This window comes from Mastacembelus armatus, chromosome 6 (genome assembly GCF_900324485.2).
Source record: "Mastacembelus armatus chromosome 6, fMasArm1.2, whole genome shotgun sequence".
Taxonomy (NCBI): Eukaryota; Metazoa; Chordata; class Actinopteri; order Synbranchiformes; family Mastacembelidae; genus Mastacembelus; species Mastacembelus armatus.
Window position 1 is genome coordinate 17,643,752 of NC_046638.1, and position 21,192 is coordinate 17,664,943.

General features: G+C 40.0%; 1 protein-coding gene across 1 annotated transcript; it reads left to right on the plus strand.

Annotated features, from left to right (window-relative positions):
• The first annotated feature begins 1,798 nt into the window (after positions 1-1,798).
• LOC113132836 (cyclic nucleotide-gated cation channel beta-1) lies at positions 1,799-18,566 on the plus strand. The gene is made up of 37 exons (XM_026311202.1): positions 1,799-1,879; positions 1,989-2,010; positions 2,142-2,187; positions 2,283-2,388; positions 2,906-2,925; positions 3,012-3,117; positions 3,681-3,705; positions 3,797-3,890; positions 4,077-4,183; positions 4,280-4,403; positions 4,648-4,723; positions 4,872-4,896; positions 6,771-7,122; positions 7,317-7,466; positions 7,582-7,635; positions 9,286-9,344; positions 9,539-9,756; positions 10,191-10,221; positions 11,845-12,049; positions 12,289-12,303; positions 13,278-13,310; positions 13,725-13,826; positions 13,979-14,133; positions 14,638-14,850; positions 15,066-15,274; positions 15,397-15,447; positions 15,568-15,654; positions 15,889-15,953; positions 16,209-16,331; positions 16,526-16,667; positions 16,775-16,934; positions 17,023-17,120; positions 17,300-17,383; positions 17,471-17,589; positions 17,776-17,922; positions 18,026-18,224; positions 18,303-18,566. Exons 1-37 carry the CDS (start codon positions 1,799-1,801, stop codon positions 18,564-18,566), a joined length of 4,167 nt encoding a protein of 1,388 aa, XP_026166987.1.
• The last annotated feature ends 2,626 nt before the right edge of the window (positions 18,567-21,192 follow it).

The following is a 21,192-nucleotide window of genomic DNA, read 5'->3' on the forward strand; positions in this document are numbered from 1 at the left end:
CAGTCACAGCAAGTTTACCAGTCAGTCAGTTAATAAGGACAGTTCTGAGTTCCTGCTAATCACTTGTTTGTCATTCATACAAATAGAAAACAGTTTGCAAGTGGTGGGAAAGGTATGTTTGTAAGATCACAAACCCTCAAAATCCACAGCATTGTGGGAATCTCTGTTGGAATTACCACTTGCTGCTAGTTTTCCCGTGTGGGGGATCACAGCACTTTATAGGTTACAGGGATGATGACCTGATGATACATTTGTCTGCTGTTAATCTGCAATTGCTCACAGTCCAGGATTGTGCCTTGACCTTCAGGTGGTGCTGATTAATCCTGTTAGCCCCAGGCAGTCACTGTGGAAATCCCAGCAGAACTGTGCCGGCTGTGCCGCACTCTGGAGCTCTACACCAGCAGTATGCAGAGCCACCTGTAGACACACAGGTAAGAAAAACAAGTCTATTGTTTTGTATACAGGGAAATACATCATTTGACATTTATAACTAGGTGAGTGAGAGGAATTCCTGAGTGCTGACCTGAGGTGAGGACTGGTAAAGAAATAGTCGATGAAACCATTATAGAATTAGACTGAGCAGAAATGATGATGATGATGTTACGCTTTATTCAAAGTGTCTTCCTCTTAGTTATTGTTTTTTAATGAATGAAAACGATCTAGTCTGATGAGAACATACATCAGGAGTTATGCAGTGCAGAGGGCTGTAGATTACTTGGGGGAAGAGCTGCTTTATTTAATCCAATGCTACGAACCTGAGATTAGGCCAAGGAAGAGGGCCCTCTGGTCTCTGCTGAGTGGGGCAGTATGTTAGGAATCACAGATTGTAATAGAATTAATAATAATCCTTTAACTAAAACATCTGACTCAACGTGTAAACCTCCTCCAGGCCTTCATTTTAGATGCAGGTATAAATCGCAGGATTATTGGAGAAAAAATATTATGGCTTTAGGTTTCCCAACATACTACATCTACAATACATTTGCTCTGGACCTGTCTGCTGTGGACAGTCTCTATGATGTCCTGCAGGTTCACTGGCTCTTTGCCTGATGCTGAAGTGGATTAGCTGAAGGGGATTATACACTGTCACAGGGGATAATATGCACGTTTGAGATTAAGTCAGACAAGTGACACTCCTGCTGGCTCAGTAAATCTCTCTTGAATCAGTGTGCTGCTGCGCCAATTAGAGTTGGCTCTTTTGGGGCATTTTTCACTGATTTGCTTCGTTTAACTAATTTAACCCTCTGTCACTGGTGGAGCTTGCTGGTAAAGCAGCTTATGTTGCACAGCTGCCTGAGAGAGGTCAGCGTCTGCCCCTCTGACTTTTAATCTCCTGATAGTTGACTCTTGTGGAGGTGTGTGTGAAAGACAGGGTCCTAATTTCTATATCTTCTCTGAGATACTTGGCAAATAGAAAAATGAATATATACAATACCCACTGCAAACTACTTTCTTCACATATATACAATCACAAATTTATTTTTATAGAAGCAAGAATAGACCCTTTTCTAATTTATGTTCTTGGAAATGGGTCTAATGAGAAACTAAAGACAGTTTTTCAGGTTTGTAAGGAGACAACGTGCTAAGACCATAGAGAGAAATTCCAGTTGGCCCAAAAATATCTACTGAGCAAAAATGAGGCAGGTCAACGTCCATCATCAGACCTCATTAGTTCTAGTTAAGGGCTCTCTGTCTGACAGATGAAGTGGCCACTTATTAGGAATTATCATCAGCATTATAATCAGTGTTTGATGAAGGGCTTTTAAGAGGCTGACTATGTGTGTGTGTGTTTGACAGGATGTTTAACTGGGTGGTGAAAGTGGTCCCCCAACCCCCTGAAGCTACTGGAACAGATGAAGCTCCCAAGACCCCTGCTGCTGTATGACAATACACACATACACACACACATAAATACACTATTACATTACTGTACTATTACTATTACTGTATATCTGAGTGTTTCTTCTCACATGCTTCTCTCTTTACAGGACCTTCCCAAAAACAGAGAGGGTAAAAATTATTTCCAATGTGTATTATACGATTTTTCTGCACATTTACATATGCATGTTCTGCACCTCACCTTCTTACTGTAAGTGAAAACATGTAAAACATGATTATTTTTGTTTTTAACTATCCTACAGTAAAGAGTCCTCCACTGAAAAACACAGATGAGGTTTCAGAGGACAGGTAAAATTCACTTTCCATTTACTTATTTGAGTGTTTTACAGTAACATACATCTGTGTAGACATACTGAGAGTTTAACAACTTTTCTCCTCCACAGCCAGGCCCAGACTGGAGTGTTAGGCTGGCTGTCTAATGGGTTCGTCAGCGCTTTGCCACAGCCTTCTGGCTCCCCTCGACTCAATAGGGCCAATTCAGATGCCAGGGTATGTCTGTAGGTGTTGGAGTGGACATTTAGCCTACTAATGACAAGGCCAACATGTGTTTCTGAGGTTTGCTACCGAGTATACAAGTGTATGTACATTAAGAAGATGATTAGATCAGCTCATTTTCACAAAACTCAGCTCAGTATGTCTCATTTCAAAAAGATCCGTGGATGTTTTGTTTTTTGATTGGTGGGTTTGACTCAAGGTCTTTGGATATTAAATTTTCCCCATCATTAAATAGGTCAGGTCATCATGCCTTAACGAGCTAATGTTTAAAGAAACATATAAGGAGAGATTTATTTTAATACGATTATCAATAATAATAACATACCCAGACCTATATTCCATTGATCAACCTCTAACCTCTGCATCCTGAATGCTGTAATAGTATTTTCTCTGAGCAACTTGAAGAAAAACATGTAAAGAAGGGAGATTTGTTAGATAATAACAATCTGTTCTGTCCTGCAGGTTATGAATTTGCCTGTAACTTTTTTTCTTCCTTTTTTCCTTCCACCAGTCAGGAGAGGATGGAGAAAGGTACTGCATGGTTAGAAAAAAACTAAATTTAAAGAAAATGTATAATTTATCAAAAGTAAATTTATTCAAAGTTGTTTTCCTCATAGGTCTAAGGTGATCGGCTGGGTCACTCAGGGTCTGACCAAAGTGCTGCCTCAGCCTGATGAAAAGTACAGAGAGATCAACGTCACCGACAATGAGGAACACACTGAGGTGAGAGACGAAGAGCTCCATTTACTATATGTGTCTACTCAGCCTGTGACCCACCGTAACACAGGTCAAATCATTTAGCCAAGCAACTTAATACTGTCCCGCAGGCTTGCAAGACTAATCATGTCAGGATTAAGTTTATAAAGGACTATCATGAACTTTATTGCTATTTAAACCGGGCTCTTCATGTGACGACCATCTTTACCTAAAGCTGCGGTGGTAAACATCCAGTCACTATGTGTCAGTCCCAGGTGTCTCAGATATTATTTTATATTTCATGTTTGTGGTCACTCTAGTTAAAAAAAAAAGATCTAAATGCTTTTATAAAAGATTGAAATCATCAAATGACAGAAGTTAATACAGTAACAGCAGAATCTGTTGTAGCCCAGCAATAACCTACATACTCTGAAAACAAAAAAGCATCAGTCTGGGACCTGAGGGTGATCACTCAAATGAGCCTGTGTATTTATATGATAAATATATACTTACCACACTGGATAATTAACTAAAGACACTATGTTCTCAATTGCCTTGAGCTTAAATGCATTTCTTCTCTACTCTCCTAGGTCTATGATTTAGCCACAATGCCAGGTATGAACATATCAATAAATTCACCACTAATCAGAAATTTCTTGGTAATTTTCTATCCTGACTGACCTGTGGGACTGTTCTGTCTTTCCAGATTATGATCCCCTACCAAACATCCCAGTGGTGGAGATGGTGTCAGATGAGGAGGTGTCAGAGGTAGAGAGTTTGACTACGCAGTTTACTCCCAAGTAAGTGTAAATCACCTTTTACTAGTCATTTACAGTTATTAAGCTGAATGTTGACAAACATATACTGTATGTATAGCAGCTGACATTTGACAGTGATACACAAAGACCATTTTGTCCAAACTTTTAAAAGTCCAGTAGTATGATTTGTTGGCCCTGATGTTTTGAACCTTGCTGTATCTGTTGCAGTGTGGTGAACTGGATAAAGCAGATGATCCCTCAGCCAGCTGTGGTTCCTCCTGGTGCTGTACCCACAGAGCCATCAAGCAAGTCCTCACGCTCCTCTCTGGACAAAAGTACAAGCACACACACACACACACACACACACACACACACAGCAGAATGATATGCACAATGACACTTTATAACTTTAAAGAGCTATATTTTAACAGATGCATATTTTGCCATTGCTGGATATATACATGTTTGTTGTCTGTCTGTCTGTTCTGCAGTTCTGTCTCCACCACCTGAATCTCTCAGTGGAATCTCACTAGATACTGACAGCAAGGCCTCAAGGTACATTTGGTCCCTCAGTGGCCTTTGTAATGTGAAGACATTAGTCTTTCTCAAGGTTAAAGTGATTCATATGGGCATAATCTTCATCTGATTGCATGTTTAAAGAGTGTCACTCTTACCGCTACTATTATTAGCATAGAGGTGGATTCTGTCCAATAGTATTGAGCTGGAGTTTTAGATGTTAGATTTCATTAAGCCATAGGTTACCCAAAGATGTATACAGTTAATGAATGTGTCTTCACAGTGTGGTTGGCTGGTTCGTGTCAGGACTCGGCCTGAAGATGCCTCAACCTGCCATCCAACCCAAAGATGATGCTGAAGTAGGTTCTGGGAATAAATAAATGCAGCTTTTTTTCCTTCACCTCCTCTAGCCTCTTAATCAATCATTTTTCTAGAACAACTGTTTAACTACTATAGTAGCAATTCAAGTCATACAACTGCTGTTCCCTTTTTTATTTTTCCTCTCAGGGTGCAGCTGAAGTTTTACAGAAAGGTCAGTCAAGACTTTATTCACTCAAATACACTTTCCTGTAGTAAGACGATGCCCTCTGCTTGCCATGTTCTTCCCAGTTCCCAAGTGCCACGATTCACAGTTCAGTCAAGTGGATCTATATCAGATGTTTACCCTTTAAAGTATTAATTCTGGCAACTAGCAGAAAACATCTCTTTAACAATAAGGGGTGCTTTTTATTTTTCAAATCATAATTTTTCTAGTGAAATGCACCAACCTTTGTCCTTTTAAGTATTTGTAGGGATTTGTGTAATATTTGGAAATTATTAAATGCACCCTGTTGTTTTTCCCCCTATAGTTTTGAAGAGGTGTTTTGGTCGGACGGTCGGAGCCTAACTCAGTCCCTCTTCTCCTTCTGTTTCAGGGGGGAAGGTGCTGCGAGCCCCTTAAACAGCAGGAGGAGGCGACTGGGGGCTCTGATTCCCACAGACAGACAAACACCAGTAGTCATACTGCAGTGTTGGCAGAGCTATAAATTACTGTACAGTGTGAAGCTCAGTACAGAAACACTAGGCAGCTGTATATTACTACAAGAATATAGAGATATATTCAACTCACCTTACTGTACTCAGTACAGTTACATATGAATGTATTACAATTCAATATGCATCCGCTGATATGTAACTAAAATGTGTACTGTATGTTCTGTAGGTGATTAGATGTTTGTCGTCAGTTGTGAATTTGCACCTTTTCTGCTTGACACAGAAACATTTAGGAATTGCCGTTTATTGTAGGTTTCATGCACAAAGAATTGCAGACATGATCATTTTCATGCTTTAATCTTTGACAATGTACATTATATATTCATTTTGACATTTATTACCAAGACCATACCCAAAATAAGAGGATATTCCGGTCATAAATTAAAAAAAAAACATAAACATGATTGTATTCAGAGGTCTCACAGGACAATATGTAATATCTTTCTTTCCCAACAGAAATCTGGACATAATAATTAAATGGCAGCTATGTTTACTGTACTTATTATTGCTTTAGTGTAATCTGTATCTTTTCCACAGTATGTCTTAAATTAATCTATTATTTTTTTGTGCTTAAAGAAAGCTAAATTGAGTTTTGGTCTTGATCATGTTGCAGTAAGCTTTTCCAAAGTTTTAACTGACATTCACATTATATTTACTGCAACTTTTGATTTGAGGCTATGCCAAGTGAAAAATGCAGCTTATATACTGTATATGACAATGCACTCTGGTCATCATTAACACCCTAACACAAAGATTACTTACATTTAGTGGTTATTGTCAGCATTAATTCATTCATGTGTAAGGGCTACTTTGATCCACTTGATCCTTATCAATAGCCTGTGCTGTGAAATGTGGCCTGGGTGTGTGTTGTTGTTTTTAGGGGTTTTGGCTTGATACGTAACAACTATACTTCCTCACATTGAAAACCTATTGATTGGGAAGCAGAAAGACATCAGTATCATTATATATGTTAATGTAAGAATACTGCAGAATTAATAAAGGTTCAGTGTGAAATGATTAATATGGTTGTTTTAATCAATAACCTTGTTAAAATATGTAGAAAACAATTGACAGTGTCTTTCCCCACAAACACCTTTAGTTACCATCAAAAGTCCTCAACACCTTAAGCTGAATTACTGGATGGAAAACTGTACTGGATGTTATCAGCCTCTCAAAAACCTCAAACATAAAATAAAACCTACCACAAGTGATAAAACCACATTTTACCATTCATATACAGTCCTTTCTGAATCCCTTTATAGACCTACTTTTTATGTCCAAAAAATGCTTGTATATCCAAACCAAATTAACCACTAATATGTCCAATGTGAACCAAATGTTTTGACAAAATTGGCCCTTGTCACCTTCTCACAGCTTCATCCAAACTCAAACCGGACATTGTACTAGAGGATGTGGAGTCAGACAACGAGGGTCAGCAGAAACATGGTCATTCAAAAGCTGCAGCGCCATCCACATCACTGACTCCACTATCACCGACAACACACCAGCAGCATGAAGACACACACCAGACACAGTCCATGTCCCTGTCAATGGCATCCATGCAGTCCCAGGCATGTGTTGACACCAGTCCAGCACCAGAACCATCAGAGAGTGAGACAAACAAATTTCAGGAAGATGCTGAGACCCAGACAGGTCGCTGGACGCCATTTATTGAAAGCATCAAGAAGGAGGCTGAAGATGTAGCTTTGGCTACTATGGAGGAACGGTAAGAGAGGTGGAGATCCATAAGGTGGATGATCAGAGCTAGTAATTTTGAAAAAGCTAAATGAAATTGGTTTGGGGTTGGACTAGATGGTTTTGCTGTAGATGGTTTTGTTTCAAATTTAAAATCCAAATTTTAATTTACAATATAACAAACATTTACACAGAGTCAAAAGATTTTTTGCTGTCTGTCTTTAGTCTGCTGCAGGAGCGCATGGAGATGGCACGTATGGCTGAGGAGGTGGCCAGGCAGACAGCTGAGATGGCCATTAGACAGATGGCCAGTGAGGGTCACTCCATCAAACTCTCACTGAGCAGTCAAGACCTGCTGGAGGAGCCTGAGGCTGAGTAAGACCATGTGCCTGGGTAGAGAAAGAGAAAGAAAGTGTGTGTGTTTGGGCAGCTTTTGGCAGTGGAAGGCTCCATGTGATGTGATGTGACAATGTGTGTTCACTTTGACCAGGCTGCAGGTGCCACAAGAAGAGGAGAGCGAAGTGGAGCACAGTAAAATCACAGAGTAAGAATTCAAATATGGATGCCTCCCAGTTCTTAATGTCATTGAAATCCTTAAGCCATTTTAGCTTTTACTTAGAATTTGTATGATACTGTTCTTGTGTTGTGGGCAGCAGAATAGATGAGTGGTTAGCACTGTTGCCTCACATCAAGAAGGTCCCTAGTTCGTAGCCCAGTAAGGACCCTTCTGTGTGGAGTTTGCATGTTCTCCCTGTGCTTGTGTGGGTTTTCTCCAGGTACTCTGGTTTCCTCCCACAGTCCAAAAACATGTATGTCAGGTTGATTGGTGACTCTAAATTGCCCATAGGAGTGAGTGTGAGTGTGTGAGGTTGTTTGTCTCTATGTGGCCCTGTGATGGACTGGTGACCTGTTCCGGGTGTACCCCTGTGTTTTGCCCAAAGCAGATCCAGCAGATCCCTGTGACCCTAAAAAGGAATAAGTGGGTATAGATAATGGGTGGGGGTGGGTGTTCTTGTGTTGTGTCCATTAGATACCCATAGTATTCATTTAAATGTTTTCCACTGCTGGTTTTTTTTTTTTTATAGTTTCCAAATTCAGAAACTATCCAAAGGCTGGTGGATACAGTGACGATGTGGATTTTTTTAAACTTGATTATAAAACCTGATTGTTCGAGTGAAAAGTATAGTTTGTAAATTTAAAACTGTTGTTATCTAACTAATATAAAAGTAGCAATGCAGGAGTGTAGAATCAAAAATAAATCAACATGAGTTTAGTGTAGGACTAAAGCAAAGTACAAGTGGCGCAGTTGTACTTAAGTTCAGTACTCGAATACATTTACTTAGTTACCTTACACAGCTGATGCTGATCCAGCTGATCCACTCAAGTACATTGTTTACCACACTCTATATCCCGTGGGCTCTCGTTATGTGAAGCGCCTCAGCATCACGCGGTGCCATAGCAACCACAGCTTCCCTTGACAACAGCAGGCCTCTTATACCCCCTCCCTCTGCCAACCGTTCCCTCGGTAACGGCGCGCACCTGCTCGTGCTGTTTCACGTCTGGAAAATAATGGACAGAGAAACTGTTTGTTGTTTTCTTACATTTCTCCCTTAATCCGGTTTTTACGACAAGACAGCTGAGCTGGTGTCTCTGTGCTCCTGGACGTTTTCTGTCGGGACCTCTAGCGATTAACGTACGTGAATATTTACAGAGAAAGTGAGTATCGTGTAATAACGTCATTAGCTAATGGACTAACTAATCTCTGCTATGTCATGAGAAACGTTAGCCTGCGTTTTAACCATTATTCAACTCCGAGATTTTTATATTCTGATGCATATATTAGCGTTAGATAGACGTTCCTGTTACAGGTGTTCACTATAAAATAGACAGGAAACACTAACTTCTAGTCGTCAGTGAGTAAAGTTCCTCAGTTTTCAGTGTGTACCAGGATGTTTGTGTTTCAGTGTCACTGTACAGAGTACTGAATAATGAAGTACTCTGAGTAATGAATCACATTATTTACAGTATCATAAGCTTTAATGCTTTGGCTTGGACTATTGTAGCACTGTGGCAATGACAGTACCTTTTAACGGACCAAGTTGTGTGTGACTTTACAGTAAGCTCAATGCGACACTCTCCATGCTGCCTTATCAGTGAACAGCCCAAATATTTTGTCCCCTTGCCTGTCCTGCAGAAAGGAAGAGAGCCTTGCTGAGCAGGAACAGGAGGAGGAGACTGAGGACACAGAACAAGGTTTGAGGTTACTTCTTTTGAATACACAGTATTAGAGTATGGGTGTGTTACAGTCAAACCTTTAGCAAAATTACCAAATTTTTAAAACCTGTTTATCTTATTCACCAGAGTATATTTATATAATATCTGCATCATCAGCATCAGAAGGCTGAGTATGTAACATTTAATGAAATCTATCATTTTGAAAAATCTAGAGCCAAAGAAGGAGGAAAAGCCACAGCAAACCTCCCCCTCTCCACCTCCTAGTCCTGAACCATTTAAGACCTCTGAGCCAGAACCGGATTGTGGACCAGAATCAGAACCAGAGACAGAGTCCCAGCAAGACAGTTCTGAAGCTGAGCCTGTAACCCAGCAGCCACAGAAAGCAAAGGAAGACGGTCAAGAAGCCAGTGTTAACAAAGCTGCTGAAAAAGTAATGTGAATGGGTTGAACATGTGCAGTAATGAATATGTGCAATATTTGACTTAATCCTCTGACCATATTTAGGAATATGACTACTGTAAAATCCCTTTATAATTAATTGTCTTTTAGATAGTTGTTTTACCCCAAAGGACAATTTCTTTTCTTTCCTCCCTTATGCTGTTTGATCCTATCCTCTTATGTCCCACTGTAAAAGCAAGCCAAGGTCAACATAGCTCAAAACTATTTTTTTAATATATATTTTAAACCAATAAAGATACAGTAGGTTCTAGTGAGAGAACAGATGTATTTACCAAGTCTGTCTTACAGAATTCCTTTTAACAATAAATAAATATTTATTTTTAACAATCCACATAAATTCACATATCCCAACTAATGCTAATCACTCCATTGCTATTTAATCATATGTTTTTTGTGTTTTTGTAGGAGGAGGAAGCTACTGAGGATGGCTGTGGTGGTATGTACTATTCTGCTTTTTTTCACTAGGTTCTCATTACAGAGTCTATAGTAAGTGAGAGAGTCTATACTAAATGTGGTTAAGGATGTTAAGGACATCTGTCAGCCTCACATTGTTATATTGTCTGTCCTTCTGTCTACTAGAAGTCTGACATTGTAATTCTGAATGACTACGTGTTGTTTGTTTGTCAGTAGTTATAGTTATCTCCCACCTTGCTTATTTTCTGCCTGACTGTTTATCTGCCTATTCACCTGTTTCCCCTATAGCTCGGGTCAACTGCGATGCATTTCAGAACTGCCTGATGCGCATTCCTCACACCTCTGAGTGCTTTGGCAACATCAACGCATTCTTCAAAGAGAACGGCATCTCCTCTCCCAAAATACCCCCCATGCCTAAGCTACCCACCCAGTTCTCTGACGTGACCACGTATTTACCCACCCTACCCCCTGAATTACGTCAAGAGTTCTCCCAGATCAGACTCACGCAGGTCCCCCGAAATATTGCTCAGACTCTGACTGAGTTTTTGCCCAAAAGTTCAGAGGGTTCAGTGGGCCTGAGTCTGTCCAGTCTCTCCCAGAGCTTTTCAACTATCCCACAAAAGTTCTCCCAGTTTCCCAGCCGAACGCAACAGTACTTTCTCAATATCCGGAACCGCCTCAACAGCCTTAAGCCACAAGATGCATAAGAAACAACAACAACAACAGCAGCAAAAACAGAAACAAGCCAAGAATCAGCAACATGTAGAACTCAACCAACTTGTTCGAAACTCTCCTCTCCCACCACCTCACGATCCTCAGCTTCGGTCCCACGCCATATCTCCATTCTCTGCCAGAGAAAGTGCCCTCAAGTTGCCTAATGTGCCATCCTCTCCTCACCTGCCACCAGTTGTCAGCCCCCCTTCAAAGCAGCTCAACTCCCCATCCTACAAATTGTCTGGTCTCTCTAATCCGGCATTCTTCATTGAGGATGAATCACACACCTCACCAATAAGAGCCACAGGTATATGCAACAGTGGAATGTTAGCTGTCCTTATGTGAGTCCTTGCATCTGTATGTTCATGAAATCAGTTATTAAGCAAAAACAGCTGTGTCATGATAGGTGGCATCAAAATAAGCTGATACATAAACTATTTCTAAAAAATAAGTAAGTTTAGGTTAAAAAAGCAAAATATCCAAGTTCTCAAACTTTTTCACTTTTTTCCATTTTTGAATAATATTGACAAAACAAGTCCTGTACAACAGAAGTTAGTACTTTGTTATTTATGGAAGATAGAAGTATGCCAGTGTACCATGAGGCAGATTAACCAGACTGGATGGTTAACAAGATGTGAAAGCCAGTCCTCTTAGCTATCAGGCCACTATACATGGCCTGGTTGAAAGGTGAATCCTCTTGCATTAGTCTGATCTAGGTCCTGCTAAATCTGCATGTCTCCTTGTGCTGTCCTGCTTCTGCTTGAAACAGTAACCTGTTTTGCCCTTTGGATGCTGCACCTGTAACCTTTATGTATTTTTATATTATGTTTTTGCTAGTGGACTGATCTCAATTTTGTGTCATTCCTAATATAATTCTACATGCCATTATTTGTGATGACAACAAACACATTGTGTCTGTCCACCTCCTCAGAGAGCTCCAGCCTCAGCCTTCACCCAGCCGTCAATGTAGAAGATGTTGACTCAGATCATGAGAGAAAAGGGGATGGAGGAGCAGGAGGAGGAGGGGATGGAGAAGGAAGGGAGGACCAAAGCAATATATCACAAATCCTCACCCCTCAGGACCCCAAGCTAACAACCCTCACTGTCCCTGTGACACCTTCTGGAGGTCGCCAAAGGTGAGAAATCCACCTGCTTGTAGTTTATGTAATTTGCTAAGACATTACCTTACTGTATTGTTCAACCCCAACAAAATAGGACACTCTTTATATTTGTTTTTTTGTTCACATCTAATGTTTTTACTGTATAATAAGTAAACACCAATGATGGATCGTTTCATTATTTAAAATTCCAGTTCAACTGTGTCCGCATCAATATTTTCAATCTTTTTCTTTCCTGTCATGCTTTGCATCTACAGTAAAGGAGACAAAGAGTAAGGCACCTGCCTGGGCTGTTTGAGTTGTAGTGCTTTCAGTGTTCTTCAGCAGTAATGGTTCTTTTTCTCCAGTGAAACCATGCATATGCATAGCTAATATGTGCCTATGTGTCCATGATGAAGCATTTTACAAGACAGAAATGTAAAGTAACATCATTAGAATACATTGTTTGGTTTGCATTGAGGTGCAAGCTTCTCTGTTGGAAAGTGAAGTGTTTGATTCAAATGAGATTAAATTAAACACAGATAATTAGAAAAATATAGAATCCAATTACACTACAAATAATGCTTATGAAACAGCAATCATTTCAGTAATAGAAAAATATTTATGATCTATTCTGAACCAACGATTTTTTCATTTTGGGTTGAAACACTTCATATTTAGTGCTGTGGATTTACTGCCCTCTGCTGTTTGCTGTACACTTCTTACCAGCATTATAGTGTACCTCCATATCAGTGTCCTGCAGAAACAGTCAGTGTGCAAAAGTCAGTTGTTTCTTTCAGTTTTCTCCCAAGACTATCAGAGCTGCCAAAATAGTACACACAAGCAAACCAGCACATAGCATTTCTGCAGAACACAGTTTATTGTCTAACGTTATGTGGAAGTATTAAATTATTTGGAAAGATGTTGAGTGTTTCTTGTCCTGTGGTGTCATATATTGTGTTGTTCATTTGTTAAGTGTGATGGCAACTTTGTTGTTCACTTTTTCCATGGCTTTTTGTGCAGTTTTTGTGCTTTGGCTACTGTATGGATATTGTCATAACTTAGCAAAAGTCAATAAACAGATGCATCACAATCTTGCACTTGCATTATCTCTGTCTCACCTACTTCTAGAGTACTGGAGGTGATTTGTTATCTGATTACTATCCTGCTTGCCCTTCCACATAGACTTTATATAAATCTTCTTTCTCCCCATCCCTTTTTCTGAAACACGCACCTCAAACCTTGCTATGGTCATGTGCTGCAATAGTGGAAGGAATCATAGGACTGTCTGGACAAAAATGTAAGTTGTCCAGTCCTTCTTAAATGTTGTATCGACTCATCTAGTATTCATCCATCTTTTCATTCATTCATTGTGCTATCTAGTTGTTTTTTATATATATTTTATCATTCATTTATCAATTTTCTCATCTGAATTGATGATTTTTGCTCTTTCACTCATTAAATTTCAGCGCTCATTCCTTGCATTCTTTATAGCTGTAGATACACAGAGCACAGAGCATGTAGCAGGAGGTACTTTTTAGACACAACTAGGCATATGAAAATCATTTTGTTCATTTTTGTACTTTAATATTTGCACATGCTGCTAATGTGCAGTGGGTTTAGTTTAAGGGAGAAAAAGAAAAGATTCAATAATGTAACTAATGCAGCACTGTCTCAAAGTTGAACCAGTGATGATGCTGTGTTTGTTTAACAGTAAGAGGTTTCACTCTCAAAGTGAAGATGATGATGATGATGAAGGCAAAACCCCTGTCAGAGCCTGGCCCAGTCAGTCCAGCCTGCACAGCACAGACGATCTGTGAGCAGTGTACACACACACACACACACACACACACGCACACACACAAACACAGACAAGTAATATGTTAATAATTTATTTGTTTTCACTTATGTTTTGACAATGATAAAAACCAGAATCATTTCATTTTAATTCTGACTATTTTTTCCAAGTCTGAAAGAACGTCCAGAATCTTCAGCCAGTCAGACAAGTGCGGTGGTGAATGAACGTCTTCAGGAGCTGGTTAGGATGTTTAAAGAGCGAACAGAGAAAGCCAAAGAGAAACTCATTGATCCTGACAGCTCGGATGAAGACAGCATTATCCAGTGTGAGTGGGAGTCTTCACTTTCTTTCTCTAATATATCTACAAACACCTGCACTGAGCTTACCAGGTGTGATCACAGTTTGTCGTGTGATTCATGCCAGTCATGCAACATGACTTCTGGCAAAAGAGCTTTACAGAGCTGGCAAAGAGCTCAGTGGTCACAAAATAGAAGATACCAACAACATCCTTCACTGTACAGTAACACACATTTCATTCTAGAGAAGGTAACACTTTGCAGATCCAGGTTGGGTAAGTGCAGGACGAAATCAGCTGCAGCAAGCACAGAGTGCATTTAATAAGACTAATCTCCCACCCTTTATAATTAAAGCCCCCTGATCCAGCCAGAGATTGTAAACTTTCTTCTATCTTCTGCATCCAATGTTTGGATGAGGCAAAACTGTCTCATCCACCACATGGGTAAAGTCCAGTGTCTAAACCTTTAGTACATCTGGACACGTGTAGCTTCATAATCTCTCTCATGGGTTCTTCTCTCTCGTCTTCCTTCAGCTCCTCCTCAGGCATCTGCTCCTCAGCCGCCTGCTCCTGGAGGGCAGTCAGCAGACGGTGGAGAGAAGGAGGCACAGGCAGGTCCATCAGGAGGAGGAGTGGTGGGTGAGACAGAGGAGGAGCAGTCTAGCCGCTGCTGCAAGGTGAAAACTCCTCGGTGGATCCGAGCCTGTTTGCGCTACCGATTCCCTGCCAGCATCGACCCTTTCACCAGTAAGCACCCAGATGAATATGAAACTTCATTATGCAAACTATTCAGACATTAAATCACACTACAATGCTTTTTAGTAACTCTTTATTTTCAGCCACATATTTCTGACAAAGTTTCTAAAATAGCTCATTGAGTTTGGCTTGGAAAGCACATTTATTGAGGTGCTCAGTGTTAATCTTAATGAAACCAACCCTCTCATCTGTTTCTTTCTTTGCAGACCTAATGTATGTGCTGTGGCTATTTTTGGTCTGTCTGGCATGGAACTGGAACGTGTGGTTCATCCCAGTGCGCTGGGCCTTCCCCTACCAGACTCCAGAAAATATTTACTACTGGCTGCTGGCCGATTACCTGTGTGACTTCATTTACTTCCTGGACATCACCGTCTTCCAGCCCCGCCTACAGTTTGTTCGTGGAGGGGACATAGTGGTGAGCAGCACACTGGAAAAAATGACATGACATGTATTGCATTAAAGTAAAAGTGTAAGTTTCAGATTATAGGATCTAACTCACCATGATGTTTGATTTATAATTAAATTTTTTCATTACAGACTGACAAAAAAGAGACAAGAAAGAATTACATAAAAGCCAAACGCTTCAAAGTAAGCAACCATGAAATGAATTGCACTATTTTTGAATGTATTAACTTCGCTGTGCATTATGTATCGATCATGGATCAAAAGCAGTACAACAGAGTGTGGTGGTACCTTCTTGTTTTACAGTTTGATGTAGCCAGCCTTATTCCCCTGGAACTCTTTTATTTTCTAACTGGCATCAACCCTCTGCTCCGCTTACCACGGCTGCTGAAGGTGAGGCTTTATTCAGAAGTAATGGCTACCAAATTTGCAGGGCAACACACAGCAAATGTTACCATGTAAATATCAAACACATTATCAGTAAATATGAAAACTATACAACCTAAACATTTGTTTCTAATGGAACTAAACTTTCAGTTATTTAGAAATGACTTTTCAGATGTTTAATGTCAATTTCAAAATCCAACTTTACAAATATTTTTACTTTCTCTTTCAATGCCTCCTCAGATCAACTCGTTCTTTGAGTTCAATGAGCGCCTGGAAGCCATCTTGGCTAAAGCCTACATCTACAGGTCAGCTGCAGGTTTATACCATCTGAATGTAACTGTCCTCTTCTGGTTTTCCTCTTCATTACACACTGACAGAGGACTGGAAGAAACCATGAAGACAGAAAAGAATTCTCTCTTCCTAAACTCTGTATCCTCCTCCCATTTTTCCATGTAAAGCACCACTGAGGGACAGTGATGCCATACAGTGACACAGCTGAACAAATAACTGGTGTTAGTTTTTCAGTGGCATGTACTGTCCCCTTGTTCTTTGTCTCTCAGGGTGATCCGTACCACCACCTATCTCCTTTACTGTCTCCACTGTAATGCCTGTCTCTTCTATTCGTGCTCTGCCTGGATAGGACTAGGATCTACCACATGGGTGTACAATGGCGAAGGCAACAGGTTGGTGGGATAAACACACACTGTGCACAAAGAATAAAATGCAGACAATCAAAGAATATATGAACTAGAAAGTATTTTCAAATCTGCTAAATGGGTACATACATCCCACCAAATATCTCCCTCAGTCGGTCAATTTCGGACTTCCACCTATTTATTTGCTTTCCTTCAATGGCTGCCATCTTCTCTCTGCCCAGTTATATTCGCTGTTACTACTTTGCTGTAAAGACCCTGATCACTATCGGGGGTCTGCCACATCCCACCACACTATTTGAGATGGTTTTCCAACTCATCAACTTCTTTGTTGGAGTCTTTGCCTTCTCTATCATGATTGGACAGGTAGGTATATAAATCTTATGAGGACGTCTCTGCCTCCCACCTACAGTAAAGACACTAATACTAGAAGACTTAAATAAATTTTCAAATTGGTTAAATTTGTCTCTCAGATGCGGGATGTGGTTGGTGCAGCCACAGCAGGTCAGACCTACTATCGCACCTGTGTGGACAATACTATTAAATACATGTCTTCCTATCGCATTCCCAAAGATGTCCAGAATCGTGTCAAAACCTGGTACAACTACACCTGGCAATCTCAAGGCATGCTGGGTAAGGAAGTCACACCGTGCCCACATTCAGACATATTTGTCCATACAACCTTTCAGTCATACTGTACCACTTATTTTTTTCCATCCAGATGAGCAGGAGCTACTGATTCAGTTGCCAGATAAAATGCGTCTCGATATAGCTGTAGATGTTAACTACTCCATTGTCAGCAAAGTTCCTCTTTTTCAGGTAGGACTTACTACAATATAATAGGCCAGTATACTTTTTTAATTTTCAACATTTCCAACATTTTCATAACTTATATTTATATGTAGATTGTTGTTGTGCTAGTAGTGCTAGTGCATTTCCCATAGAGATCAACTAGAAAACACTGTTTTCTCTAATTTGTCTGTTTTTCATCTTGACAGGGTTGTGATAGACAGATGATCTTTGACATGCTGAAAAGCCTACGCTCTGTTGTGTACCTGCCAGGGGATTACATTTGCAAAAAGGTACATTTGCCTTTTTGTTTCTATTAGACGGCATGTGGCAATGTTTTTCTTACTTGCTATGTGCCACTCACTTTTTTTCTTGCTCAGGATGAGGTAGGTCGGGAGATGTACATTATAAAGGCGGGGGAGGTGCAGGTGGTTGGCGGGCCAGATGGAAGAACTGTGTTTGTTACTCTCAGAGCAGGATCAGTCTTTGGTGAGATCAGGTAAAGAGGTGGTGCTGGGTGAAAAATAAAGTGCTTTAAAGGATAGTGACATAATTTCCAATATAAAACCTTATTTCTTTACCTGTCTTTAAATTAGAGGTGCAGTTTTTTTTTCTAATGTGTAAAAGAAAAAAAAGAATTTTGAAATGAAAGGTCAAACTAGAAGTCTTATTTTCTGATTGGCAGTTTGCTCGCAGTTGGTGGGGGTAACAGGCGCACAGCAAATGTGATTGCTCATGGCTTTGCCAATCTCTTCATCCTGGACAAGAAAGACCTGAATGAAATCCTGGTCCACTATCCTGAGTCCAACAAACTACTCCGCAAGAAAGCCAGGTTAAATAGAAGTAGCATTGCATGTGACCAAATACCATTATCTTGAAGCCACAACACAAGTTACCTTAGTCGTCATACTCTGTATCTGTCCTGCATCCCACAGGAAGATGCTCAACAAAGGAAAGAAACCTGAGCCCAAAGAAGAGACTAAGGAACCTCCTCAGGTCCCAGCAGCCCAAGTAAGGGCAGAGACCCCCAAATTGCTAAGAGCAGCACTGGAGATGACAGAGAAGTCTTCTGGACTTAAAGGAGCTATGGCTAAAGTCAAAGAGAAGACAAACAAATCCAGCGTCTCATTACAGGTAAACATTTTCTAAACCTGAGAATAACAAATAACACATATATACTCATGTCACAATGATGAGACTCTTCTCTTCCAGCCGTCCATCTCTTCCTCGCTTCCACCTCCATCTCCCGTCTCCAGCTCTGGACACGACAGAGACCTGGACACGCCATCACCCATTTCTGCCAGTTCCACGACATTTCGTTCTGCTTCCCGTTGCCGCAACAACTCTGTAACGCCTCACTCTCCATCACATTGCCATGGCAACAAAGAGGAAACACCCACCATGGACCAAAGAAAGGACAATGTCAGTGAAGAAGAAGAGCACAATGGTGGGAAGAGGAAAGAAAAGAAGTTGTAATGGTTTTCTACTAGAAGACAGGTACGAAGGACAGAGCAAGGATAGCACATTTACTTTGAAAACTTGCGTCTTTTAAATTAAATAAAAGGTGGAAAAAGGGTGAAACAGTAAAGAGAAAGAAGGATGACATAAAGAGAAAAAAGTGGCAGAAGAAGGAAATTAAAGTAATCAAAGTGGAATAATAAAAAAATAGCTTGGGAAAAGTGATGAAGTAAATCCTGCTAAGACCAGACATGTAATGAAAGACAAGGGAGGTCTTGTGAATGAAGACATACAAAAACTGTAATGTCTTGTTATTTCTGCAGTACTGGACTTCTTGTCTTTCTACAATATACAAAATAAAAAAAATGTTTTTGCTGTTGTTGTCTCCTAAATGTTTACAGATTCTTTTGTAAACGTAAACGTACAATATGCCTTCTATATTTGTCATTGACTTTTGTGTTGTGTTGGTGTGAGTAGCTTGTACTGCTGATGTTTTTTCAAGTTGGTTTGAAAAACAGTAAGGCTGTGATCATCAACATGATCATCCATACTTCCATCACACCATAACAAGATACATGAACTCACTTGACTTATACATGCATTCGAGAAATGCTGAATGTTTCATTTGTGATGTAAATGTTATTATGACTCAGTAATGATGTAAGATTTGTTATTTATGTATGATGGTTTTATTACTGTTACAGTCGGAGAAGATGGGCCCGTAAACCAGTGAACCATACTGCCAGACAACCTGTAGGAAAGAATATAAATGTTATTGTTGTATGGTGGTTTGTGTGTTAACCAGGGAGCAATGGTTGAATATTATGGACTCTAAACTATAACTGTACATAACGTCGTCCTTATATTCAGTGTTGTGATTAATATAGCCATCTCTGAGAATTTTGTTTAAATAAATCACTGTTTTTAGCAAATATGTTATGTATGTATGTCTATGTTACATCTAAAATCATCAAATCAGGGCAGCAAAAACAAAAGGAAAGAAACAAACTTACATTGAATGTACTTATAACCAGTTATTCTGATTTAATATAATAGCACACAATATAGTTACAGTTCTGTAGGAGTCAATGTTTTGCTTTCAGTGCATTGATATTGATGAATTTCCAACAATGCTCTTTCATCTAAATTTCATATTAAACGGCTAATGACTAATTTCCAGTGATGCAGAAATTATTCAGATCTTCTACTCAGATAAAATTAGCAGGATCACTATGTAGAAAAACAAGTAGACACATAAGCATTAGTGTCAAATTACACAAAGTCACAGCGAATCATCTGCCTCCATTTAACCCTATCCTCTGTATCCTCCTCACCCACAAGAACTATCCTCATGTCCTCCTTCACTACATCCAAGAACCTCCTCTTTGGTCTTCCTCTAGGCCTCCTTCCTGGCAGCTCTAACCTCAGCATCCTTTTACCAATGTATTCATTGTCCCTCCTCTGAACATGTCCAAACCATCTCAATCTGGCTTGTCTGGCTTTTTCTCCAAAACATCTAACATGAGCTGTCCCTCTGATGTCCTCATTCCTGATCCTATCCATCCTCGTCACTCCCAGAGAAAACCTCAACATCTTCAGCTCTGCTACCTCCAGCTCTGCCTCCTGTCTTTTTCTCAGTGCCACTGTCTCTTCTAAGTCACATCCTACCTGTGGGGCATAACCCCTGACAACATTCAACATCACACCTTCAACTTCCAGCTTCAGACTCATCACCCTATCTGACACTCTCTTCACCTCCAGAACATTCCCAGCAAAATCCTCCTTCAGGAGAACTCCTACTCCATTCCTCTTTCCATCCACACCATGATAAAGCAGCTTGAACCCTGCTCCTAATCTATAGGCCTTGCTACCTTTCCACCTGGTCTCCTGAACACCTTTCGATCAATTAGCAGAAATGGAATATAGTATTCATAAAAGTTTGGTTGAAACACTTAACACCAAGTTTTGTCTAAAATGACTTATTCGAGATGGAGGTATAATTTTTAATTGTTTATTTATTCATTTCATTATATTTAATTTATGGGCAATTTAAAGTCACCAGTTAACATAACCTGTGTGTCTTTGGACTATGGGAGAAACCAGAAACCCCAGGGAAAACCCGTGAAACACGGGGAGAAGACGCTAACCACTGCTCCACCGTGCTAACCGTTATTTACTGTGTAGTTTTGGGAAGTGACTTTGTCTGTAATTTGGGTGCAGGTCTATGAATGTCTAATTTTGTTTTGGTCGTTAAACTTGAGGGAACTAATGTTGTTCAAAGGTCTTGGGAGAAACTTATATGCAGAGAAACAAATTCAAGGATGTTTTGGTTTACAAGTAGCCACTTATTACACTTTTTAGTAATCACATTCATCCTTGACTTGCTCTCGTCAACAGGTTAAATAATACATTACACTTTAATAGGGATGATATCCACTCTGAGTGATGCTGCAATAAGGATATAGTATTTCAGAGACACAGTTGTACATGCAGGAGTTTTGCTCTATACTGCACCCAGCATGTAGTGTCGTGGCCAGAAAAGCTGCACCAACAATGGTGACACCAAACACAGCTGCTTTTAGCAGTTTTTTTGAAAACTTAAACCACCGACTTTCAGTCTGACCCTGGGCAGCAGGAGTTTCCA